This window comes from Trichechus manatus, unplaced genomic scaffold, assembly GCF_000243295.1.
Source record: "Trichechus manatus latirostris isolate Lorelei unplaced genomic scaffold, TriManLat1.0 scaffold00008, whole genome shotgun sequence".
Taxonomy (NCBI): Eukaryota; Metazoa; Chordata; class Mammalia; order Sirenia; family Trichechidae; genus Trichechus; species Trichechus manatus.
Window position 1 is genome coordinate 31,445,173 of NW_004443944.1, and position 26,933 is coordinate 31,472,105.

General features: G+C 49.4%; 1 protein-coding gene across 1 annotated transcript in view; it reads left to right on the top strand.

Annotated features, from left to right (window-relative positions):
- NOL4L (nucleolar protein 4 like) overlaps nt 1-26,933 on the top strand; it is an 83,297-nt gene that overhangs the window by 8,865 nt on the left and 47,499 nt on the right. The window contains exons 3-4 of the mRNA XM_023725344.1: nt 4,914-5,025; nt 13,195-13,304. Coding sequence (XP_023581112.1) covers nt 4,914-5,025; nt 13,195-13,304 — 222 coding nt within the window. The remainder of the gene's footprint in view (nt 1-4,913; nt 5,026-13,194; nt 13,305-26,933) is intronic.

Consider the following 26,933-nt stretch of genomic DNA (forward strand, 5'->3'; position numbering starts at 1 on the left):
CTGTCATCTCAGTCCAGCCTCACAGCAGTGTTGGGAAGGACGCACTGCAGGCCCATTTCACAGTTAAGGAAACTGAGGCCCAGATTGTCGAGCAGCCTGCCCAAAGTCACACAGGGCCTTCCTGGCAGTCAGCCCTCATCCTCACGCCGCCCACCTCGTGCTAACTCCCTGGCCTTTCTAGCTCTACCTACCTCTCTGTGAGCAGGCAGATGTGAACCCCCACACCCCAAGTTCTTTGTATAAATAGCCTTGGATGCAGTAGAGGTGGTTTGAACAAGCCTCTGATTTTCCCATAATGGCCTGATTTTTTACAAAAAATGTAACAATCTGGTTTGTCCTTGTCCTCAGTGGGTCTTAAGGGCGGGCCCACGTGCCAAGAGCCTCAGAGAGGCGAGGAGTCAGGCCAGCGCAGGTGGGAGAGGATTATACAGCTCCCCCGCCCCTCCCTGCTTCTGAGTGTGTGTGTTTTGGGATGGAAGTTCTGAGGGTATTTCCACCAGAGGGTCATAGAAGAGAGAGACGCCCAGGCAGGGGCCAGCCTGAACCGCTTGGTATTAACAAGGCCCGACACATTTTTCTCAGCATTGAAGTAGCCATTTTACTGGGCACTTACAACTGAGCCGTGCTGTGTACATTTATGTGCATCAAGTCTCTGAGCCTTCCGAGGTGTGAAGATTGTATGTATGAAGCAGGTGCTACTGTCATCCCATTTTACAGACGAGCAAACTGAGGCTCAAAGAGGCATGTAACCTGGCCCGAGATCACTCAGGTGACATTCATGGCCAGCTGCCTCTTTACACACCTCCTGTGGTCAGCTGGTAAACTTGGATCACCCGAGCAATGTGATTTCCTTGGCCCTCTCAATGCCCAGCACCAAGCCTCACCCACAGTCACGCCCCAGGCATTTATGAAGCCTGGGATCTGCAGCCTCCATGCAGTGGGGAGGGCAGCACTGGACCAGTCCTGCCAGTGCTTGCATCCCCGGGCCAAGCGGACGTCCAGCCCTTTGCTCTGCACTTCCTGGCTTCTCGTCCATATGCCCGCCGCATGCCCCACTTCCCGCTGCCCAGCCTGGAGCTGGCACATGACTGGCTGTGAGCCAGCTGGGTTGCACACAGAGCTGGAATTTCAGCAGCAGGGCCAAGGCTGAGCAGAGTAGGCCAGGCCCTCCTGCATCGGGTGTGAGGCCAAGGGGGCTGGTGTACCTCACCCCTCCCCATGTTCCTTGTCTCCCTTTCCCTCCTCTTTCTCATCTGTCACCCTACTCGTGCCACCCTTTTCCTTTTTGGGGGCAGGGGTGGTGCCAAGATGCTTTGTCCCCTTCTTATCATTTCCTTCCATTTTCCTCGGCCCAGCACTCCAGCCTCAACGTGCAGACGTGAGGTGCCCACCCCATCCATGCCCATGGAGAGAACACCCCCAAGGAAGCAGCATGCTGGTGGCTGCAGGAAAGCATAGCCTGGCACCACCGGGCTTGAGTCAAGCCCTTGACTGAGGAGTGTTTGGACCTGTCTCTGTGTTGTTTTGCCAAGTCTGAATCCTGGTACCTTTTCACAGTTGCTAGGACCCCTGGGGTTTTCTGGATGATTAAAGGCCTGGGGTGTCTGTAAGGAGGCAGGGGACTGGTAGGCAAATGGGTAGATTTGTTTGGGTTACACGTTAAAGGAGGCAAATTCTTCACTAGGAAAAGGAACTTTCTAGCACCTATAGCTGTCCAGTAATCAGAAAGCAGGTAATGAACTTTCTGAAACTGGGAAGTACTTGAGCCCTGGGTAGATGGCCATTCATGATGGATAATACAAGGGGATTCCCATTTTGGGTGGGAAGCCCCTGCCTTAGCCTCTGAGGCAGTGTGACCTGAAGGCCAGAGGATCCCATGGGGTCTCCCATGTGGCAGATCTTGGGAAGGTTCCAGGTGGTTCTACAAAGTCCCCAAACTTACATAGAGGACCTGACCCTGTTCTTAAGGGGCTTTCCTGCCTTCTGGTTTCTGCACCAGCCTGGGTGGGAGTGAGCCCCTTTACTTCCTTCCTCACTCTCAGGGTGGCGGCAGCCAGATCAGATTCCGGAGTCCGAATCTAGCTGCCCAGGCCACTTTGGGGTTGGGGCCAGATGTGGTCAGCAGCTGCTCTGGGCCCACCACATGCTAATCCACCCACAGGGCAGAAGGAGGATCTTGTAAAGTGGTACAAATCCCCCCAATTGGCCTCATCTGTCTTTGCTGGCCTCGGAGTTGGGGAGCGAAAATGGAGCCTTGCAAGTCAGCGACTCTGCAAATAGCTCCTGGCTCCCGCCAGCCAAATTTCTCCCAGTTTTTACCGCTAGGAAAAGCATAGAAGGCAGATTCACATAGGTGCAGGTCTCAAGGCCCAGGCGTGAGGCCCTGAGAGCAAGGCAGCAGGCAGCCCAGGGCAGCTGAGGGCAGCTGAGGGGACCTGGAGCGGCTCCTAGCTGCATACAGCGGCTCCATCTTTGTGTTTCATGTTTTGGGGCTCAGCATAAGAGTCTATTTCCAGGACAGGGTCTGTGGCTCAGGCTGTTTGAAAACCACCATTCCACTGACTGGTGCATCCTCTGGGATTGTCCTTTTGGTTTCAACTCCACCCGTGGCCTTGGGCATCCATGCGCTCAAAGAGAAACAGAGGCTTGCTTCTCCTGTGGGCGAGCCAGAAGGCCAGGGGCCCCTGGGGGTTGGCGTCCTCCTCCTTACAGGCTCTCACTCTGCAATCTCCTGATTTCCCTGGGGAGCTCTTAGCAAGGCTGCAGATGTTCCCACAGAGCAGGGCGGGCCTTCCCAGCTCCAAGGACTCTCACCCACCTGCCCTGGTCCACCCTTCCTGCCCCTCTGTGGGGCCCAATGCCAGAAGGTGTGAGCCCAGTGCTTCCCCCTCCCCGCGTACAAGACAGCCAGCTCTGCACACTGCCAGGGCCCTGGAGAGGGCCCTCTCTGGGAAGGATCCCCATGCCCTAAGTGGGCTGGGTGGCAAGAAGGGCCCCTGCCCGTGCTGTGTGCAGTCCTCAGCCAGGCCGGAAGGGCCCTCCTTAAGCCTTTTAAAAAATGTTTCTGTGCCCAGTGGCAGGCGAGCTCCGTGTAATTAAGTAGGGCTGCCCGTATGGCATGAACCTTTCCCTCCTTCCCCCAGCAGACTGCGCGACTCTCCTCCCCCAAGTCCTCCCTTCTGCTCAGAGTGGGTCATCTGCTGGCCCAGATCAGCCACAGCCCGCCACTCTGCCCAGGGCGCCCTGCTTCCCCCCGCTGCTCCCGCTGCCATCAGCCCTTTCCTTCCCAACCCCTCAGGACACGTTGCCCCCAAGACTCCCAGGCAGCTCCATGCTGGGGATGAAGATGTCCACGTATGCGGCAGCAGAAAAGCCCCTTTCCCGCAGCCTTAGCACCCCGAGGACCGCCCGCACCGCTGATGCTGCTCTCTGTCCCCCAGCTCCAGCCAGACACTGGGGTTTGCCCTTGTCCCTGACCTCCAGAGGGAGGCAATCAGAAAGGGAATTTGGAAGGGAGATAACTCATCAAGGAGCCTGCCTGCTCCACAGAGCATCAAATCAGCTGAGAAATAACAATTGTGTCACCAAAATTAACTCTGAGCTTGCAGCCAACTGCTGGGCAGGAGTGGCCCCTGGAACTCCGAAGACCGGCTAAGCTGGGAGCAGTGCCCGAGCCAGTCCTCGAGGCCTGGCCACAGCCGGGGCACCCCATGCCTTCTGCATTCCTCAACCCCACCCACCCCACCCCAGCCACGGCAGAGATGGAGCAGGGCGCTCAAGCACCCCCGGAGGGTGAGGCCTGAACTGTCCCCAAAGGAGGCAGGGCCCAGGCTGCCGCAGTCCAGAGTGCCCCCTCCCCATGCAGCTGACAAGCGCCCTCGGCCAACTTTCTGGGCTGGGCTGCGGTGAGGACAGTGGAACGCTGGGGTGATGCTGCCCCTTAGTGGCGAAGAGTGGGAGGGAGGGCCTGGCTCTGGGAAACACGCTGGAAAACCAGCAACTGGGCAGCTGCTAGCCTCAGCCCGGGAGTCTGGGGCTAAGGGGGCCCTCTGGCCCCTCAGGCAGTGAAATCAGGAGTGGACTCCCCTAAACCCAAATCAGGAGGAGAGGGCTGGGCTTCTGGCTCCACATCCACCTCTTCTCCACTCCCCAGCCCCCATCTAGCCTCTTCCCTCCCCTTCTTTCTCTGCCTTCTAGCCCCCACTGCCTTTCTCCTTTTCTTTAGCTAGGCTTAGCTAGGGGAGACCCAGCAGGCAGCCCTGGGGTGGTGTGACCTGGAGCTTGGGCTGTAGTCTTGCACTGCCTCTACAGAGCTGTGTGACCTTGGGTGAGTCTCTTCACCTCTCTGGGCCTCAGTGACCTCCCCTGGAACATGAGAGTCCCTAAGGGCCTGTCCAGTTTGAAAGTTCTGATCTTCTGTCACCAACCTTTCACAGCTGTCCTCCAAAAGATTCCTGATGTGTGAGTTATTGCAGGAAATAGCCTGTAGAGCCTTGAGTTCTGTATATAGGCCTAGAGCTGGGAGATTTATGTGGGCCTCAGTTTATTCATCTGTAAGAGGGGAAATCATTCATCCTACCCTAAAGCAACATTTATCAGTTTATATTTTAGTACATAACAATGTTTTGAGAATATTACTTAGTAGAACATAGATTAAAGATTGGATAATGTTTAAATGTTTTGCTTTTTCAATTAAGCTCCTTTATTCCTATTTCAAAAACAAATGGTTTTCATCATAAGTACTGACTCATTTCCATTGCTAAGGATCAAGGACACCTGCCCCTTGCTCCTCAAATCCCCGCCTTTCCTGGCAAGGGGCAAGTACCTGCCACCAAGCAGGGACCTTGGTGACCCAGTGGCCGAGCCACCTCCCCATGGAGCTATCTAATGTGCGAACCTCATCTCTCCCTCAGATCGCAGAGACATACGCCTTCCTCCCTCGGGAGGCTGTGACCCGCTTTTTGATGAGCTGCACCGAGTGTCAGAAGAGGATGCACTTTAATTCCAACGGCCTGGAGCCCAAAGGTAGGGGAGGCAGCATGCTGGAGAGCGGGAGGGCTGGCAGGCAGCAGGCGCCCCCACCCAAGGAGCTGCCCTTGCTAACACAGGCAGCAGTAGTCAGGGTTCCCAGAGGCCAGTGTGGTTCCACGGGGCTGCCAGGGAGCCTCGGTTTTTTTCCTTCTTTTTTACCTTTTTTTTAATTGCAAGTTTCACCTAAAAACCAACAAAACATTCCTACTGCCCTTCAAGGCCCCAGCCAGACCCTCTTCTCCTGCCAAGGTTCTAGTTGGGAATGCCATCCCGCCCCACTCTCTAAGCTCCAGAATTCTTGCCACCCAAGTCACCCTGTGCACTAGGCTTGAGGGTGTGGTCTTGCTGGCTGAACTGTCAGCTCTCAGACAACAGCACACCCCTTACCGTGGGCTTCTTCTACCCTGTGACCCACACCACCTGGCAAGAGCAGGTCTCTCCTAGGTGGCTGTCCCCTCCCCGTGCACCCCCACCCACATGATCTCTGGTCAATAAACCTATGCAGATGGATTGAAGGCATTTAAAATGCCCAGAGCACTTGCAGCCAGGCTGATGTAGGTCATGTGGACCGATGTCCATGCTCCGAAGCTCTGCTCCACCCAGTGACAAAGGCCCCCACTCCCGTGCCCCCACAACCTCACCCTAAGCATCCCTGGAGACCTGCAGTAAATCTCATAGCCCATCTGCTCGCAGGTAGCTTTGGCAAAGTGAGATGGGCCAGCACATTGGCTGGTACGATTGTAACTCATCACTGAGAAATGATACCCAGGTGGCCCATTTATCCGGGCCTCTGGGCCCTCGTGGTGCACCATGCCAGCCTTTCCTGGGCATTGGGCTAAAGAAGTTGCTGAAGTCATGGGGTTTTGCCTGAGTGTAGGGACAGCCTCTGAGTGAGAGATGAGCCATTTACTCGGGTGGTGCCCAAGTGATGTCCATCAAACCTGGGCGAGGGACAGCAACGGTTAAGGCGGGGTGGACAGCAGCAGAGGAATCTGGCGCAGGTGTCCAGTGGGGTTTCCTCTCATTTTGGTTGTTCTGCTGCCAGCTGACGCTGAATCCAGAGGCTTTCCTGCCCATGGGAGCCATTAGGCAGCAGAGCTCCATTGGGCGTGAGGGACAGGAGGGAACCTATTAATCCCTCCTAAGGGCTGGGTTCTGGTGTTAAGAGCAGAGGCTCCGGGCCGGACTATGTAGGATCGAATCCCAGCTCCACCACTGTGTGTCCTGACTTCATCTCTCTGAGCCTCAGTTTCCTCATCTATGAAGTGGGATTAGCAACGTTACCTTTCTCAGGAGGCTGATGAGATTGGAGAGTTGAGCCATGTACCTGGCATGGGGCGACGGGGCAGGAAAAGTGAGCTGTGCTGGTAGAGTTACTGTGGTAACACAGGATGCCTGAGGAGGGCATTGTCTCTGCCCCACGTGGCTTGGCCCTGGCTGAATGGCTGCATCCTCTGCCCCAAGATACTGTTTGGTACCTGCAGATGGGCCAGGTAGGCTGTTCCTGCTACCCTCCCCACCCTGCCCACCCATCCACCCATCCACCCATCCTGCTGGTTTCCACAGCAATTGGCAGAGTCAGACACAGAACCACTCGCCTGGGGGAGCAGAGGCGAGGCTGGGAGGCGTCGCACTTGTGGGCTGCTCTGGGACATCTGCAGGATCTGTCTGCTCTGCTCCCCGAGACACACACACACACACACACACACACACACACACACACACAAACATGGATGGGAGGTGCCTCTGGGAGGACATCCTCATCTCCCTGCCCCCACCCTCAGTGGCAGCTCCAGGTCTGAAGGCATCTGCGTGGCTGGAAGTGTGATGCCGATTTCCTATCCTCCCTTCCCCCACCGCCCCCACCCTCTAAAGGGAGGAGGGAGAGGGAGCAGAGAGGACACACACGCAGGAGCCTCCAAGAATGTCAATCAGCTCTCTGGGTTCCCTGCTGGAACCTCTTTCTGGGGGCTTGCTCCAGGCAGGACAGAGGTTGGGCGCAGAAGCACTGTGCTGTGCCCATCCTGGAATGGACGCCACTTCTCTGTCCCAGGAGTGGAGGAGACCCAGACGGCGCAGGAGGTGGCATGGCCCGTGAAAGGGCAGGCTGTGGAGTCGAGCAGCCTGGGCATGCAGTCCTGTTCCCTGCTGTGCGTCCCTTGACCAGTTAGGGAGCCTCTCTGAGTATCACCTGCTCATAGCCCACTACAGCCCTGTGAACTATTAGTCCCTGCTTACGCCTGGGGAAACTGAGGCACGGGGAGGCATTGAGGTGAAGTCACTTGCCCAAGGTCTCCCAGGAGGTAGGGGGAGAAAGTGGAAGAACGTATGTTCTCATCAGCAAAATGGGAGTAATGCTGTCCACTCTGTTGTCACGGGACTGCAATTGCATTAAAGGTGCCTGGTGCACAGCAGGTGCCTGGGGACCTATGTCTCCCACCCACGTTGCTGCACCATGGTGACCAGGCACAAGACTGCCACCATCCAGGTGGCCCCACTGAAGGACACACGGTCAGCGTCCACCGAGGTGGGGTCAGGTATGCCCCTGCCCCGCCAAGGCAAGCATCCTGGGTCTACAACCTGGACACTGGGTGAAAGGGAAGATTTGATTTCTGGAAGCTGCCCACGGAGAGCCTGAGAGTCTGAAAGGGTCCCCTGCCTGCTACATGGCCAGAGGCATTAGCCACCTGGACCATCCTTGCCAGCTGGCAGGTCCCCCTTCTCCTGCCCTAGCGGAGGGCCTGGAGATCAGCTGTCCGCACACCATGCTGGGTGCTCTGGATGTGGCCAGCTCCGCCCTGTCACTGGCACTTCTGCCATGCCGGCCCTTCCTCCTCCCTCTCCCACCAGGAAATTGGAGCCTGCCCCTGGCCCCAGAGGCAGGCCCAGTGTTCCTGTCCCAGGAAGGTGGGCAGAGGGGGGCAGGGAACAGGATGGAGACTTCTCGAGAGGCAGCTGGGAGAACGTCTCGCTTCCTGGCCTTATGTTAAAAAGAAAGAAAGGAAGCTGAGCGGCCGCCCTTACTCAGCGGTTTGTTCCCAGCTGAGTGTGGGGCCTGGCCAGCCGGTGCCCTCCCCCAGCTCCAGGATCATAAACAAAGGAGGCTGTGGTGGATCAGGAAGTCCAAGGATGGGAAATTCCAGGGCCTCCCGACTCCACGACTCCACGCTCCTCTTCCACCAGCCCCAGAAGAGAGAGGACAGAGAATGAGAACTGGCCTGGCTCTTGGGGAGAGGGGCCCCTGGAAACACCTTTCTGTGCCCTTTGATGTGACAAAATATTTAGATAGTTACAGACTAAGAATGAGTGATGGGGCAACAACAGGGCGTACAGAAGAATCCCCACCTCGATGGCCAGGTCACATCCCCTCAGCTGGTGGCTCCTTCAGAACCAGGCCGACTCCTCCTCCTGGTTTCCAGCCCATCCAGGCCTGAGCCTCCAACTCCTCCTTTCCATCCGTCCCCAGCATGACCCCTGCTGAGCCTGTCCTCTCCCAGCTCCAGGCTGCAGACTTACTTGCTGTGCCTGTGGAAAGCTTACACAGCCTCTCTGCAGCACTGTTGCCTCATCTGTAAAATGGAGGCATTTCTACTAGCACCCACCTCGGGGTTCTTGGGAGCACTGAGAGGGTCAGTCAGTAGTTGTCAGCTGAGAGACAAACACAAGTCACGTCGTGTTCAGATCCCCTCGCCACGAAGCTTTCTGGAGATTCTCCAGAGCCCTCTTATTTCCTCCTCCGAGCCCTGATGGGCTCAGTAGCAGTCGCACCCTGCTTGTTTCCTGAGAGCAGGGACCGTATATTACACGGTTCCCCACCCTGAATGCCTACCCGGCCCTGAGCACACAGATCCATACTCCTGGAAGACTCACCTGTCGGTTGATTTACTTCACCGGGAAGGAGATTTTCTGTCACCTTTTCAGCTGGCACCAGGCCTGGGATCTCTCCTTCTAAATCCAAACCCACGACAGGCTGGCTGGCCGGCCTCATGGTCTGTCTGTGCCAAGGCTTTCATCGTTGTACGTCCTTCGACACCCCAGCCCTGCCTAGGAGACCTCGCGCACCCTTGCCACTGGCACTCACAAGACACTGCTTTCCCTGACCAAGGATTTCCTCCATTCTGTAGGTGAGGCCTCATGAGAACTGCCACCTTGGGTTCCACCTGAAGAAAAGGAGGGCCACTTCCTCCACTGAGATTTGCATTGATTTGTGAATGCCAATGTAGGCTGGCTGTGGAGGTTGGCCTTGGCTCCGGCTAGGTGAAGCCTCTACAGCATCGATTATTTCCAAGGTTACGTAAAACTAGGTCTAGGCTTGGGCTGGTTTCAATTTTCTTTGGCAAAGAGGTATTGAAACATTTCTCTGGGAGCTTCCTTTGCCTTCTCACCAGCAACCTGCTGGATTATTTAGGCTTCATGACCCTTGCCAGCTCCTAATTCACCCCTTTCCACGGGTAACAATATCCAACAGTACAGTGGTATCAGGTTATTTATAGTGGCGCGAGCTGTGGCCACTGTGTGTGTTGACCACAGCTGGGACCCAGCCTGTCTCAGCAGAGCCCAGGGAAGCCACTTCCTCATTCATGTTTCCACCCCAGCTTGCCCGCCAGCCCGGTATTTGTCTTACCTGTGAGCACCTGACTCGACGGAGCTCCCACCAGCCCCTGCTCCTTCTCTCTTTCCTGCTAAGCTGACACTGTCCATATGTGCCCACTGTTGTCTCCAGAGCTCCTTTTCTGCTCACTGTGGCATGGCCTCCCACAACCAGCCCCATCCCTCATCCCCAATCTGGAGTGTCCCCACCTCCAAGGCCCTTTGTCCACAAGAATGGAACATTTCATGACACACCAAATTACGGTGTTCTTTGATGGATTTGTGTGTGTTTGCTCAGGACGGCCCTGCTTCCCCAAGACAAGGCATCCTGCCTTCCTCTTCTGGAGGTTTACTGGTTCCCCTCCGGGCAACAGAAAAGGTTTCTGATCTGTGGGGATGCATTAGAGAGAACAGTTCACAGAAGTCAATTTCTCCCACCTCCCGAGAGCACCATCCTCGCCATGGTTGTTTTTTGTTTTTTTTTTTTCCCTAAGTCAAACTGTATCTCACTTTATTAGAAGTACTTTCTCATCAACAGTTAAGGCATTCAGGCAGAACACAGGCGGCCATCAGTAAAAGAATACAACTCCCCGCCTCCATGAACTAAAAAACACCAGGAATCACCATAACACGGATGAGGTCTTTATTCGTGGCTCTGATCCGGGCCGTTAGCATGAGGGTGACCCTTCACATGGGCCGTGTTGTTGCACACCTTTTCACCAGCCAGCCTGTTTGTGAAGAAACGAAAAAGAAACTGCAGAATTGTAGATCTGAAGCTCCACGATCAGAAAAAAGGAACCTCAGCTCTTTAGAGTGACACCATCTCAGTGTTGTCCCCGGAGCATCTGCCTGACATGTTGCATCCAACCCAGCTGGTTTTGGGGGTGCCTGGTCCTAACAGGCCCTGGACTTAAGGGAGTCAAGTCTAGGTTGATGGTGGGGGGGGGCAGCATGGAGAAGAGGCCACAAGGACATGGAAAGGCATTTTAATTTCCCTATACCACCAGGCATTCGTGCCAACGGTGTGTGTAGCTGTCAGGATACCTCCGCTACAGAACTAGAGGGATTCTCATTTTAAAAAAAAATAAAAGGTCCATTTCAGGACACTTTCTGAGATATTCTATTAGTGACATTTGCCTCTTCCTCAGTGAACAAAAAGGAAACATTCTGTGTGTAACAACATACCTTTAAGAAGTGAGACAAATTTCTGTATTTTTATAGAACGTGATTAAAAATGCTATTTCAGTCTATACAGCCACTAGAAGGATACAGCCATCAAAATTGCACCCCCTCCCCTTGGCACCCCCAGTTCTGTGCCCAGTCTGTTTTCGTTCCCCATTTTCTGCAGGGCTGCTCCAAGTCCTGGCCAGCAGGAACTTCCCTTGCCCACTTTGAGGAACTTTGCCCCCTTGTTTGCCGGGGCTTTTTATTTTTCTATTGTGGTAAAAGACATAGCATAAAATTTGCCATTTTAATCTTTTGGTTTTCATTTTAACCATTTTAAAGTGTACAGTTGAGTGGCATTAATTACAGTCACCTTGTTTGTGCACCTGTAACCACTCTCTGTTTCTCAGACTTTTTCATCACCCCAGACAAAAATTCAGCATCCACTGAGCGATAACTCCGCATTCTCCTTCCCCTCTACCCCCTACAATCTCTAATCTACTTTCTGTCTCTATGAATTTGCCTCTTCTAGATACTTCATATAAGTGGAATCATACAGTATTTGTCTTTTTGTGTCTGTTTTATTTCACTCAGCATGAAGTTTTCAAGTTTGCAGTGATGTTATTTTCTTGGGTTCTGCGCAGGCCTGGGCTCTGACTTTGGAGGGACATGTTTAGCAAATCACTTTATCTATATTCTCTGTGTCTTCCACCCTGGCCCTGTCACCTGCCTCCCCGTCAGTCATTCTCTTGGGCATGGTGGCGATGGTGGAGGGCAGGCTTTGCCTAGTCTGGAAGTTGTTTCTGCCTCTCTTCCTCATACAACTCATATCCCAGCCCATGAATAGAATTAAACACCAGAGGGAACTTTTAGTCAAAGGCCTGGGGTGAAATGAACCTGGCCTGAAGTCCTCGGAGGCAGGAGAAGGCCAGAGAACAGGTAATGAAGACTGTTCCTGGGCAGAGGGTGCAGTGGGATCAAGGGAGAGTGGCCCGAGTGACTAAATGACTAAAGGAGACTCCGCTTGGCATGACTGGTCCCAGCAGGAGACTCCAGGGTTTAGAGCTTGGGCAGATGTGTCTTGTCATAGCAGGAGATCTCTGGAGGGGAAGCTGGTTGGGGAAGGGAATGATGAGCTTCGTGTTAGTCACACTCCCCCCTCTTCCTTGACTTGTCTTCATGCCATTTTAGCCTGTCCAATATGGTACCCACAGTGGCACCTCAGATGCAGAACAGAATGGCTGGACGGTGTCCACAGCAGCAGCCTTTGCAGAAGGAGCTTGGCCAGAGATTTCAAGAGTTATCAATCATTCCTGTCCTTCGACCCATGAATTCCACTTCTAGGAATCTGTTCTAAAAAGGAAATGATCAGAAATAAGGACCCATATTCATACACAAAGATGTTCCCTGCAGTGTTGTTTAAAATAACACCCAACTGGAAACAACCTTAATAGCCAATCATAAGGGATGAATGACTTAAATAAGTTATGATAAAATCTTATATGGCTATGAAAACAATATTTGCAAATCAAAACAAGACTTCTGATGGTAGGGCAAATATCTATGACAAATGTTAAGCAAATTTTTTTTTAAAGCAAACTTTTAAAATTTCTGTATGTATTATGATATCAAGTATGTAAAGAAGAAAAATCAGAGGAAAAGAATCAACAGAAGCATATGCCACGCTGCTTGGTGTAGTTATGGCTTTGGGGTTTTTTTTTTCCTTCCTTCTTTATATCTTTCTGCGCTTTGTAAATTCCCTACAAAAATAACATGCGTTCCTTTGATCTTCAGGACAACAGAGCAATACATGGGAGGAACAATACACCTGTCTGTGTGAATAAGGAGGAGCCAGGATTTCTTTTGGGTACTGGCAGTGTGGTTCAGACCTGTGAGCCACATGGTACCTGAGAGTGCCCTGGGGGAGTGCTGAGGCAGTGGGGCTGGGGGTGGAGGTGATGTGTTCACCAGGAAGAGAGCTGGCTTAGACCAGGGTTGCAAACTTAAATGCCTTCAAGGGTCTGGCAAGTATCATAATTGAGTGAAGGTGTGCAATACAACAGGGAGTGGTAGGGACTATGGCAAAATGGAGCACATGCTTCTGTCTAAAAGAGGTGGCCGCTACTTAGCTCTGGTGGTTGTCTGCCACATGGGAATGCAGGCCCAGTGTAGCCAGACGTTCCATTTTTCAAACAAGTCAGAAATGCATATTTTAAAAAATCCAAAATCTCTCAAACACTGGCATCTAATTGAAAAATATTCCCAACACCATGCAAAACATGTCTACAACCAGATATGGGCCGTGAGCCACTGTTTTGTGGCCTCAGGCCTGTTCCTTCTCAGAGGTGGCTACCTCCTCCCCACAGCAGGCACAGACTGAAGAGGGTTTCCTTTTGCTCTTTCTCCCAGAAAATGAGCCTCAATCTCCTCTGGTTTCCGGGATTATTGATTACAACATGCCCCTCACCTCCACGTACCTGAAGCAGATGAAGTTGCGTGTGATGAATTCCCAGGAGCAGGTAAGTGGCCTGCTCTCCTGCCTCCACCCGGAGCCATCCTAACTTGCCCAGACTCGATTGATGGTTGATTCTCTCAGAGACTTGGGGCCACCGCCTGTGTAAACATGCTGAAAATCAAAGAGACCCTTATCTGGCTATCTGGGCTGTGCAGCCAGGGCTGAGAGGGGAGGGGAGGAAGGGAAAGAATGTGTTCCTAGTTAGAGGGTCTGCTGGGCAGACAGCAAAACCTTCCCCAAAGCCGAGGCAACTGAGGGGGTGGGTAGGAACTGCAGACCTTGACTCTGAGTTGTTCCTCTCTCTGCTGTGCCCTTTGTCTGCTGCGTCACTTGGAGGCGAGAGAGAGGCCCTGGCTGCCTGCCTATAGCCTCTGTCACTCTTGGGGCCCAGGCTGGCCAGGAGGATGGGCCTTGGAGTGTGGCCAAGGCTAGATAAGAGACCAGGGCCCCCTGGCTGTCCATGACTCCCCAGCTGTGGTTTGCCAAGGGCCATCAGGCACCATGGAAACAGGCTATGAAAAGAAAGTCACTCCTGCCTGCCTTCCCGCACAGGCCACCTCCTAGCCCTTTGCAAAGTCTCCTGACTGTCTTTCAAAGAAGGACTAGGTGAGTGCCGCCCCCTCTCCCTCTGCCACCACCTAGCAGGGTAGTCATTTCTCACATCCAGCTTCGACTATTCTCATCTGCTGTGACATCTGACCCACCATATCCTTAGGGCTGACAAGGGGAATGGGTTCTTTCTCCTCCATTGAGAGACAAGTCGGAACTCCGGTCTGACTTAAGCCCTGGGTGCATGCTGTCCTGCGTGCACCGGTCGCCTTGACAACCTGAGCGAGCGTGCAACGGTCGGTCGGTCGCGGGGAGTAGCGGCTCCGTGGACAGCTTTGTTGTGGAGTATCAGGAAGTGTTCAGGTAGCATCTGGGCTGTGTACCCAGTCTGAGGATTTACACTGGTTGACACTACTCCCCTGAGGAAGAGGGGGTGCTGCCTCCCATCCCCACGCCTTGCCTCTCAAAGGTTGAATGAAGTAAGCTTTGTCTGCGTCTCTGTGTCTCCCACTTACTCTCACCTGAGCGCCTGTTCTGTGATGGCTGCATCCCTAAGAAACCTCACATAAGCAAAAATAATTTCAGTGGGAAAATGGCGTTGGGATTAGGTTTCCAACTCACAGTGACAAAGTTATTTTTCCTACAAGCATGTCAGTGATAAGGGCATTGCATTTGTTGATAGTTATAACCATATAACTGTGCTGGTTCAGCAATGAAGCAACTCTGACTACCGCTGTAGAGTACTTCACAGCTTTTCTTCTCCTGTAATCACCCACGCTGTCACAGGCACCCGGCTTCTTACGCATTCTCATCACCGTGCTCATCCATCGCCATGAAAAGTGAAGCACAAAGCCACACAAACACACGGCCGGGAGGTACAGCACACAGCCTTTTCTTTCCCACACATTAGCGCTAGGTCAGAGCACCATGAAGACCAGCAGTGGTCCATGTAACACAAGTGTGTTCTCTCAGGAATAGAGGCTGTTCTGTCTGATTTGGTTATACAACCACATGCAAATATATATATATATATATATAATAGTAGTAATAGATTATATAAATTCAAAATCAAATCACGAAATAATTGGTATTTGCACATGTGTCAGTAGACAGTGAGGGATTCAGACTATTGGCTAGGTGCTTTAGCAAGGATTCAGTCATTGGTGAGCCCGGAGTCCCCAGGTGGTGCAAATGGTTAAGCATCCAGTCTCTAACCGAAAGGTTGGTGGTTTGAATCCACCCAGAGGCACCTCAGAAGAAAGGCCTGGTGATCTACTTCCAAAAAAATCAGCCATTGAAGACCCTGTGGAACATGGTTCTACCGTGACACACGTAGGGTTGCCATGAGTTTGAATCAACTCGAGGGCAACTGGTTTGTTTTTTAACTCGGTGATTCAGGCCCTGAAGACGAACAAAGATAGCACCATTCCTAGATCTTATGATCAAGGGAAAGACAGACACTAATGGAAAAATCACATGCAGGTACCTAGCTCATAGTGAACACTGATAAATGGTGGAGGAAGAGCTTAATGAAGCCTCACAGTGAACACTGACAAGAGCTCTACAGAAGAGTATGTGGTGCTGTGAATACTTAGAGCGGGGAGTTGACCGAGCCAGGGGTCAGGGAAGGTTTGCCTCAGAAAGGGATGCTGGAGCTGAGAGCGAGGACTGAAGGGAAGAGAGTTTCAGGCTGAGGAAACAGCTTGTGCAAAGGCCCTGTGGCTCAAGGGAGGACAGAGCCTTTGAGACATTGCATGACTGGTGTGGCTGGGGCACAGAGTATGAAAAGTTGTACTGGTGAGGAAAAAGGGAAGAAGCACAGTGCTGGGCACAAGCACCTGATGGGTGTCTGTGAGTGAATTTGTGAATGAACTGAAACACATGGAATGAGATGGATAAATTTCCCTGGCAAGTTTTGAGCTACTCCCAAAGGAAGGGAGGATTGTGGGAAGGCATTTGCTCCCAGGATGCCCTGTGAAACCCAGCTGTGGCCGGGGCTGAGGCTGAGGTTGGGGTGGCCTCTGAGTACAGTGGAGTTGAACTGCACCTGCCTCTCAGTTTCCCAGAAGGGGGCCTTCTGAGAGCTGCAGGCTTCCCCAGTGTGCTGCAGGAGATCAAAGGTGCAGGCTCTCCTCGCAACACCTGGCAGGTACACCCTACCTCAGGCCTAGGACCTTTCATCTGTCGGTCTGCAGCGCTCCACACACAATGCTGAGCTCTCAAGGCCTCAGCCTCTCAGGCAGCGCCTTTATCCCTGTTTTATAGCCAGGCACATGGTGAAGCAAGAAATCACATTGCTCACCAGTTCATTTATCTATAGCAGCAAGGAAGGGCCAAGGACCCAGGAGTCTTTGATTCTTCACCTTGAGTTAGAACTAAAAAATACATATACTTGAATTAGCAGCTTCTTTCCTGCAAAGCGAAGTCAGAGCAGGGCTCACCTGGAGGTGAGTGAATGTCTCCCTCAAAACACAGTCATGGGACAGGCCTGGCAGCTGTCAAACCCTGTGTTCCAAGACCAGGCTCTGAAAGTGGTTTCATTCCTTACGTGTCACTCTGGCCACAAAGAGCCAACAAGGACACCTGCAGCATTGGTAAATCACTAATGCAGGCTACGTGGAAATGTAAAACCAGTTCTGACATCACTTGGTGTTCTATTAATGCTAAACAAAGCTCTCTACAACTAAAACTTTGGATGGGGAAAAATCCCAATAGTTTATGTTTTTTTTTAACATTACACACCCAGGAGACAAATAGTAAGGCAAGTAGAACATTTTCCCTCACTTTGCTTTGCTCAGACAACGTACAGGTAGTGAGATTTTTTTGAGGGCCGGACAGGATCACATTACTTGTGTCAGATTAAGATGCTGGGAAATCATCCTTCTCCACAGAGGGTATCAGGTAATATGAAAACCCAATAACATTATTCATGCGCAGAAAGAAATTCTTCTCGAGGTCTGATTCAGGGCAGCAAACATTTATGGAGTGTCCTCAACATGCAAGGCGCCGAGGGGGTCGGACGCCACCCTCCCAGAACCTCCATCTTGAGATGCAGATACTGGGAGCTGTCATCTCGGGGCGAGGGGGCTGAAAATGAGGGAGTGTGTTTTCTTATTCAGGAAAAATCTCATAAAGATATGAAACTGAAATCACATTTAGTTGTGCAGAGCATAAACATGTTTTCTTGGAGAGGGAGGAGGGTAGGAAGATTTCTTGAAATCTGGACTGTCTCGGAGAATGCTCCATTGCATTCTGTGATAAGAAGAGGTCCAGAGAGGGTGTGGGCCTGGCTCACAGGGCAGAGGCCACCAACATACCCCATCCCCAGCTGATCTTTCAAATCTCCTTTCAGGGCAGGGGGCAGGATGCACCAAGAGGCTGCGGGAGCCCCCTCTTCACTCGGCTGCTGGTTTTGTTTTATGTCTCCTTCGATTTTCTTACATACTTTTTTTTTTTGTAAATACACAGCCTCAGTAGACAAATCAGTAGCCAAAAATAAAAAACAGGGTGATAAAAATCGCCACCATCCCACTGCCCCGGTCACTGCTAATATTTTGCTGCCCGCCCTTCCAGACTATTTAATAAAAGGGGATCACGCCATTGGAGAACCTGCTTTGTTTTTCTGCTGCTGATTTTCCACATTATTCTGAGTCTCTTCACCCTGTGGGCCTCGGGATTTCCACCCACCAGATAAGCTGACTATATGATTTTCCTTCCTTCCTTCCTTCCTGCATTCGTTCATTCATTTATGTGTCCACTCTGAGGCTGGAACTGCTCCAGGTGCCAAGGAAACAGGCGCACAAAGCCGAGCCCCTGCCTGCCTGGTGCTCACCGTCTGCTGGGAGAGACAAGGAAATGAGCAGACAGTATGGGGGCTGTACAAGAGCTCAGAGGAGGGTGGAGCAGGGGCGGGGGGTGGGGGGGAGCACCCAGGGTGGGTGCTGTTTCAGGCAGATGGACTACTAATTGGGCACCTGTTTTGTGCTACACACTTTACCTGCAGCCCTTGCAACTCGGCAGGGTTATCATCTGCATTTTGCAGATTCAACAGCTGAGGCCCCAAAAGGTTCAGCACACGCTCAAGGCCATACAGCCACTCACGTGATTTAAACCCCAAGCACTTTCATCCCCAAACCTGTGTGCCTTGGCCACAGTGTTTCTCCGTCAGCACCTACTGGATAGGAATGTGCTTGCTTGTTAGGATCTGAAGCAGGTGTGCCACCTGCAGGGGGTAGCCCAGTGTGAGTATTTCCTGCTGGCTTCTAGAGGGAAGACATCCTTGGTGGGAGGTGCTGGCAGAGAGGCCAGAGGAAGCTAAGTATGGGTCAAGGGGGATCTGGCCAGAGGCCTTAAAAATACGGATACTTAAGGAAACATCAGAAGAGAAGTTTGGCGGTGAATGCTAAGCTGTCGACAAGAATATGTATATAATTTGGAGTACATATCCTGATCTTTCCTTAGATCTCAGCGTTTGGACAAGACACCGTTGTAGAAATCAGATCTGGAAGGAGAGGGGCAAATCATGGGTGTTCCTCCTCCAGCACACACTTTTTAAAAAGAGAAATTGTGCTTTAGATGAAGGTTTACAGAGTAAATTAGTTTCTCATTAAACAATACACATATTGTCCTGTGACATTGGTTGCTAACCCCGCGACGTGTCAACACTCTCCCCTTCTCGACCTTGGGTTCCCCATTTCCATTAGTCCAGCTTTCCTGTCCCCTCCTGCCTGCTCGTCCTTGCTCCTGGACTGGTGTGCCCATTTAGTCTTGTATACGTGGTTGAGCTATGTGTATTACTGTTTGTTTTATGGCCGGTCTAATCTTCGGTTGAAGAGTGAACCTCAGGAGTGACTTCAGCACTGAGTTAAAAGGGTGTCCGGGGGCCATACTCACGGGGTTTCTCCAGTCTCTGTCAGACCAGTAAGTCTGGTCTTTTTTTTTTTTTTTTTTTATTGTACTTCAGGTGAAGGCTTACAGAACAAATAGTTTCTCATGAAACAGTAGTACACATATTGTTTTATGACATTGGTTAACAACCCCACGACATGTCAACCCTCTCCCTTCTCGACCTTTTTTTTTTTTTTTTTTGGTGAAAATATTCATAGCCAAAGATACGCCATTTCAAAAATTTCTACAGGCACAGTTCAGTGACATCGACTATGCTCTTCCAATTATGCTGCTATTCTCACTTTAGATGAAGGCTTACGGAACAAAATAGTTTCTCATTTAACAGTTAGTACACATGTTGCCCTATGACAATGGTTACCAACCTAACAACACATCAACACTATCCTTACTCAACCTTGGGTTCCCTTTCACCAGCTTTCCTGTCCCCTTCTGCTTTCTGGCCCTTGTCCCTGGACTGCTGTGCCTCATTAGTCCCATTTGGTTTTATGGGGCTGTCCACTCCCAGGCTGAACGGTGAACCTCGGAAATGACTTCACCACTGAGCTAAAAGGGTGTCTGGGGGCCATACTCTCGAGGTTTCTCCAGTCTCCTTTAGGCCAGTAAATCTGGTCTTTTTTTCGTGAGTTAGAATTTTGTTCTACATCCTTCTCCAGCTCTGTCCAGAACCCTCTGTTGTGATCCCAGTCAGAGCAGTCAGTGGTGGTAGCCAGGCACCATCTAGCTGCACTGGATCAGTCTGGTGGAGGCCTTGGTAGCTGTGGTCCATTAGTCCTTCGGACAAGTCTGGTCTTTTTTTGTAAGTTAGAATTTTGTTCTACATTTTCCTCCTGCTCTGTCCAGGACCCTCTGTTGTGACCCCAGTCAGAGCAGTCGGTGGTGGTAGCCGGGCACCATCTAGCTGTCAGCACATGCTTTTATGGAAGTGGAGGCTGAGACCTAAGGAAGATCAGGGCTTCCCCAAGGTCACCTCACTTGGCTCCTTTTCCATCCCACACCCTCCAGCTCCTGCCCTGTCTGGAGCAGGGAAGGCTGTCAGCACCTTCACGCCTCCCCTCTCTCCAGTTCTTGGAGCAGCACTAATGTCCCCCTAAGGTTTTAATGGTTCTTGCAGCAGTGTGTGAAGTGGTACGCTTACTCCATTGTTTGAGCCCCGTGGTGGAGGCCCTCTCTTGCCTCCATTAACCTCTGCCTCCATCTCCTCTGCTGTTCTCTCCTGGCTCTGAGTTTTCCCGGGTCCTGGAGGGTGGAGAGAGGAGGGGCAGACCTTTTCCGGGAGGGCACACACGTGGGGCCTGCAGGGTCAGTAGCCCCTGCCCAGGGCTCCTGGGGTCTCCTAATTACTGGCCTTCCTGCTTCTCTCAGTGGGCCAATGTGAAGCAGTGACTGGCACTGTTCTCTGCCAGGATTCCAACCCATCCATACCCACTTAACTGTTAGCCAGAGACCCTAGTGTCAGGCTAACAGTCAGTACCAGCTTCATCACCCATGAGCTGTGTGACTTTGGGCAAGTTGCTTCATCTCTCTGTGATTCTTTTTCTTCATCAATTACTTGACAGTATTAAAAATGCACCTACCTCAGAGAGTTAAAGAGCCCTCGTGGTGCAGTGGTTAAGCACTCATCTGCTAACCAAAAGGTCAGTGGTTTGAACCCACTAGCCACTCTATAGGAGAAAGATGTGGCAGTCTGCTTCCGTAAAGATTTACAGCCGTGGAAACCATATGGGGCAGTTCTACTCTGCCCTGTAGGGTGGTCATGAGTCGGAAATAACTTGACGGCACACAACAACAAAAACAGAGTTCAGGAGCCCTAGTGGCGCAAAGGTTAAGCACTCAGCTGCTAATGGAGAGGTTGGCAGTTCAAATCCATCCAGCAGCTCAGCAGGAGAAAGACCTGGCAATCTGCTCCCTTAAAGATTACAGCCTAGAAAACCCCCTGGGGCAATTCTACTCTGTCACGTGGGGTCACTATGAGTTGGAATCAACTCGTCAGCATCTGACAACAACATAGAGTTGCTGAGAATTAAATGGCATGAAGTGCTTAGCACAGTGCTGGGCACGTTAGAGGCACTGAGGAAATCTCCGTGACCACTACTGCTACTGATGGTAATATTGTTATGTACCTTTTGTTTGATAGACATGTTGAATGATCTTGTATAAGAGACCAGGGCCATAGAGATGAATAAGACAGTGTAGCTGCTCTCAAGCAGCTCTTTCTAGTAGAGAGGACAAGACTGCAGCCACAGAGCTATAACCCAGGGCAGAAAATGAGAAACAAGAAGGGGCTAGAAACCTGCCAGGCAGTTCAGGGGACCGCGAATGATTATGGTGGGAGTCAAGATGTTGGTGCATGGGGAGGTGTCTGTGAACCAGCCCTGGAACATTGGGTAGAACTTCTGATCTGTGTTCCATAAAAAATAACAGACACTTGCACATTTTAAAATGGGACTTGGGCCTGCAAAGAGGGCCTGGTTGAGGGCAGGCCTGTCTGTAAGACCTCAAGCAAACCCACGACTGGGGAAGGCCAGAGCCAGTTTGGGGATGGTGAGGAGGCTCAGGGTAGCAGCCAGAGGAAGAAGAGGCAGCGCAGAGCCAGGGGAGGGGTTGTGAGACTGAGGGGAGAATCTTCTCCTCAGTTAGCACTGGGGAGCGAGGCAAGGAGGGAGGAGGAAGGGAGCCCAGTCTGAGTGTGGAACTTCCTCAGACCCCCACCTCACTAAGTGGAGAAGGAAACACACCCACCCTGAAAAACTCTCCATATTCACTTTTTAAAAAAATTATGGTAAAATATATATAACAAAATTTGCCATTTTTACCATTTTCAAGTATAATTCAGGGGCATTAATTACATTCACAATGTTGTGCAACCATCACCACTATCTATTTCCAAAACTTTTTCATCACCCCAAACAGAAACTCTGTGCTCATTGAGCAATAACTCCCCATTCCCCCTCTCCCCCCAGTCCATGGTAACCTCTAATCTATTTTTTGTCTCTATGAATTTTCCTGTTCTAGATATTTCATATAAATGGAATCATATAACATCTGTCCTTCTGTGTCTGGCTTATTTCACTTAGCATGATGTTTTCAAGGTTTATCTATATTGTAGCATCTATCAGAACTTGATTCCTTTTTATGACTGAATAAAAATAGGCACTTACTAGGGTTGTTTCCACATTTTGGCTAACCACATTCACTTTTTAATCATTATCTTTTGGACCAGGTTGTAGACCCGGGGAGGGACTACAGCTGAGGTCTATCCCTTCTCTGTCTGAGGTCTTCCCCCTCTTTGCTGCTTTCTTCTCTCATGAACCCTCCCAACCTTCCTCCTGTGCAGAAGGACCCCAAGAAAACAGGCAGACCCAAGGGAGAAACACAGTTAATGGATTAAAGTGAGAGCTGTACTTAAACAGTATGGCACTCATAGGGTTCTTACTCCATGGAGAACTCATGACTACTGACTTTGACGCCCAGGTTTATAAGAGCTCAACAGCAATGCTGATTTCCTCCTCCTTCTTCCTCAGGCTGACCTACAGCCTAGGCTAGGTGTGAGCTCAGGGGAAAAATAGAATGGAAACTTTGCCTCCTGCTGTGGCTCAGTGTGTGTGACCTTTGATGGTTTCTTAAAGAAGCAGAGGTTCTGACATGTTTATGTAAATAAATGAATAATCTCCATGGAATAGAAATAGAGTGCAGAATTAAACCACTAGAGAAAAAAAATAAATAAAAACTTGATCAATCCAGCAAGAGTGAATAAATGGGGAATACAAAAGAAACAACCAAAAAGAGATGTAATAAATAGAAAACATAAAGTAAGCTAACAGGAACAAGACCAAACTTCAGTAAATCACAAAAATATGAATCGATTAAATTCCACTACAAAGAGTCAAGAAAGTCTCAGGTAGGTTTTTCAAAATGGCAGTATCCAACAATTTGACATTTACAAAAGATTTCTTTCTTTCTTTCTTTTTTTTTTTTTTAATGACAAGAAAGGGAAAATAAAAACAGAAGAAAGAGAGGGGACAATGCTATTAATGCCAGACAAGTTGATGTTCAAGGCCAAGAAACATTAAGAAGGGCAAGGTAGGATATTTTATGATGATCCAAGGCATGGTTTCCCAGTAAGATTTCAGAGCCTCTTGACCTTAGAGGTCTGCCCTTGGGAGAGGTTGAGGAGGTCCTCAGCTACTCTGATTGGTCAGTCAGTCGTGTTGAATATAAAGAGCACCTCGGGCTTCACCATGAGAGTCCACACCGTTCTTTCTGGGTTGGTAGTGACAGCAGGTTTGTAGCCTCCGCACGTCTTCTCTACCATCGCGTCTCTTTTCTCTATTCATAGTTTTAGTGGCCACTTCTATAGACCAACATTTTCAAACTTTGAGCATCTGTGTCTGCTCTGTGGAAATGTGCATGGAGCCTGTGAAATGGGTGAGAATATGGGGTCTGCTGCCTTAGCTGCCTGGATTTTATTTTTTAATTTTATTGTGGTAAAATACATACATGACAAAATGTTTGCCATTTTAACCATGTTTAAGTGTACAGTTCGTTGACACTAATTATGTTCACCGTGTTGTGCAGCCATCACCACTATCCATTTCCAAAGGTTTTTCATCACCTCAAACAGAAACTCAGTACCCTTTACGCAGTAAGCCATCTGGGTTTTTAGACCCTCTCGGCCTCTCCCTCTGGGCTCACTCACTGAGGTATGCTGGGGCCACTTTCTCAGTTCTCAGCCCCCTCCCTTCTTCTCAACTGCCTTCTTGTGGCTCCTTAAGGAAACCAGGGAGATTCCTGACATTGCTGGTCTTCCACTGGCTTCCTTCATTTATTCCACCTCTGTCTCCTCTCAAACACCCCCAACAGGCCTCTGGGATCAGCCCTCCTGTTACTCATTATGTAGCCGAGCCAAGAGGGCCTGCTTGCCTCCAGGAGAGCAAGAGAAAGGCCTGACACCCCACCGGTCATATTTTCAAGATCTGAGAATCTATAGCCCAGACCTTTCCCTGTCTCAATAAATCCCTGGCACCGTGAAAGGTTTGCGCTGTGGCAAGAAAAACAAAAACAACTAAAATTCTGACCTTGACCAAGGCGCTGTTTGGATTTCTCCAGGCAGAGGATTATCCTTGTAGCATTTCTTCTGCGAGACGGTGTGTGATTGAGGTAGCAGCTGTCAGGCTCTGCCCTGTGCCCGGTGGACCCTCCCCCACAGCCACGGGCAGCTCACCCCACAAACAGCTTCTCAGATGGGCCTTTATCTTTGTTTTGTTTATTTGTATTTATCCTTATTTTTATCAATAGAATACATTTTTTTAAAAACGATTTAGAAAAACAGCAGACCCTGCCCCAGCCTCCTCTGGTTCAGTGTCTACCCCGTAGAGACAGGTTTCTTGTCTTTTATCTCTCTTCTGGTATTTACCTCATATGTCTAAATAAAATTGTGCTTATACTGCCAGTTGTTGATTTTTCAGTTTGGGCTTTTTTTTTTTTTTTTTTTAATTTCTTGCTGTAGGGGATAGATATTTATACTCTTAACCCTCTCATAAACACACTTATTTCTCCTTCCTTCATCCTTCAATATGTCTATATCCCCCATTTAGATAAATCATTATCCTTATTTATATTATTGTGCCTGTGTACATATTATTCATAGCTGAGCCAATTAGCATACTATGATTACTTTTCCTTTCTTTTGATCTCCTGGAGTTAGCCATTGCCTCTTTTTACCATCTTTAGCCACTTGTCTTTTGATCTGGCTTATGGTGTGGCTGTGCTCACTGTTTTTTATTTTTATGTACTCAAATGTATCAATTTTTTCTTTAATGACTCTGCATTTTGAGTTTTAAAAATCTAACGCCAGTCCACTCCCATGTTTTCCTATGATACTTTCTTGTTTTCACTCTTCAGTAGTTTTAGATTTACAGAAAAAATGAGAAAATACTACAGAGTTTCCATATACATACCCTGCACCTAGTTTTCCCTGTTACTAACATCTTGTGATACATTTGTTACAACAAACGAATCAATATTTATACATTATTATTAACTGAACTTTATAGTTTATTTAAATTTCCTTAATTTTTACCTAATATCCTTTTTGTTCCATGAGCCCATCCAGGATACCATGTAACATTTAGTGGTCACGTCTCCTTAGCGCCTCTTATTGTGGCAGTTTCTCAGACCTTCCTTGTTTTTTGATGACCTTGGCGGTTTTAAGGAGTACCGGTCAAATATTTTGTAGGATGCCCCACTATTGGAATTTGTCTACTGTTTCTCATAGTGCGACTGGGGTTATGGGTTATTGGGAGGAAGACCACAGAGTTAAAGCGCTACTTTCACCATATCATATCAAGGGTACGTACTGTCAACATGACTTATGACTGTTGATGTTGGCCTTGATCACCTGGCAGAGGTAGTGTTTGTCAGGTTTCTCCACTGTGAAGTTACTCGCCCTGCCCTTCCCATACTGTACCCTTTGGAAGGAAGCCACTGTGCAGTCCACACCTAGGGAATAGGGAGTTATGCTCCTCCTTGAGGGCGGAGTGTCTACATAAACTGTTTGAAATTCTGCATGGGAGATTTGTCTTTCCCCCTCTATTTATTAATATATTTTATCATTTATATCAGTATAGACTCGTAGATATTTATTTTGTACTTTTGGTTATAATTCATTACTAGTTTATTTTGTCACTCAGATTGTTCCAGCTTTGGCCAGTAGGAGCTCTTTCATTTGTAACCTGTGCTCCTTTGGTATACTCCTGTCAATCTGCTTTGTTTTGTTTTGTTTTGTCCAGAACTTCCTTACTTAGTGGCACTGCAAGATGTTCCAGGCTCCTCGTGTATATTTCCTGCCCCAGACCTAGAATCAGCCATTTCTCCAAGGAGCTCTGATTTCTTTTTTGGAGAATGGTATTAGAAACCCAAGGAGTCCCTGGGTGGTGCAAATGGTTAGGGGCTCAACTACTAGACGAAAGGTTGGCTATTCGAACCCATCCAGAGGCACGTGGGAAGATAGGTCTGGTGGTCTGCTTCCAAAAGGTCACAGCCTTGAAAACCCCATGGAGTAGTCTACTCTGGACACATGGGGTCACCATGAGCTGGAATCAACTTGACAGCAACTAACAACAACAAATTAGAAACCAAGATCTGGGTGCTGGGTGTGCTCATTGCTGCTGGGGTATCTTTTCCTTTAGGTCCTCTCAGCTAACAGAGAAAAATATATACATGTTTTCATATTTTACATTCAATCTTTAATCCTTTTGGTGCTTATCCTAGTGTATGATCAGAGCTATGGATCCTACTTAACCCTTTTGTCTCAACATTGTTTATTAAATAATCTATTTTTTCCCACTGATTTGAGATTCCACCTTTATAATTTACTAAATTTCCATATGAAACTGAATCTACTTCTATTCAGTTCATTGGTCTCTTTGACTATTTATGTACCAGTACCACATTGTTTTCAGTATTAAGACTTTCTATGTTTTAATATCTAGTAGGAATTGTTCCCCCCTTGTTGGCCTTCATTTTAAAAGTTGTCCTATAAACAAAATGTAGTATATGCATATAGTAGAACATTCTTCAGCTGTAAAAACAAATAAAGTTCTGGTACATGCTACAGTATGCACGAACCCTGAAAACATTATGCTGAGTGGAATAAGACAGACACAAAGGGACAAATATTATAAATTCCACTTATATGAAGTATCTTGAATAGGCAAATTCATAGAGATATAAGGTAGATTAGAGGTTACCATGAACTGGGGGGAAGGAGGTATGGGGAGTTATTGCTTAACGGGTATAGAGTTTCTGTTTGGGGTGATGAAAAAGTTTTGGAAATAGCAGTGATAGTTGCACAACATTGTGAATGTTTTAATGCCACTGAATTGTACACTTAAAATGGTTAAAATGGCAAGTTTTACGTTATATAACATTTTAACCACAATTTTTTTTTTTAAAAGAAGTTTTCCTGGTTTGAAAAAATAGTTACTTTGAAAAAAATTCTTTTTTCCCTCAATGCTTAAAAGTTCTTGTAGCTCCTACTTGTTGGGGGGACAATAGAATAGAGGTGCCCTTTATCTGACCATGTAAACATGAAGCTTGGACACTTTACTTCAGGCCTTTCTGTTCATCAGACAAATGGGAGTGGACTGTGAGCCAGGAGCATCAGGATCCCGAGGTT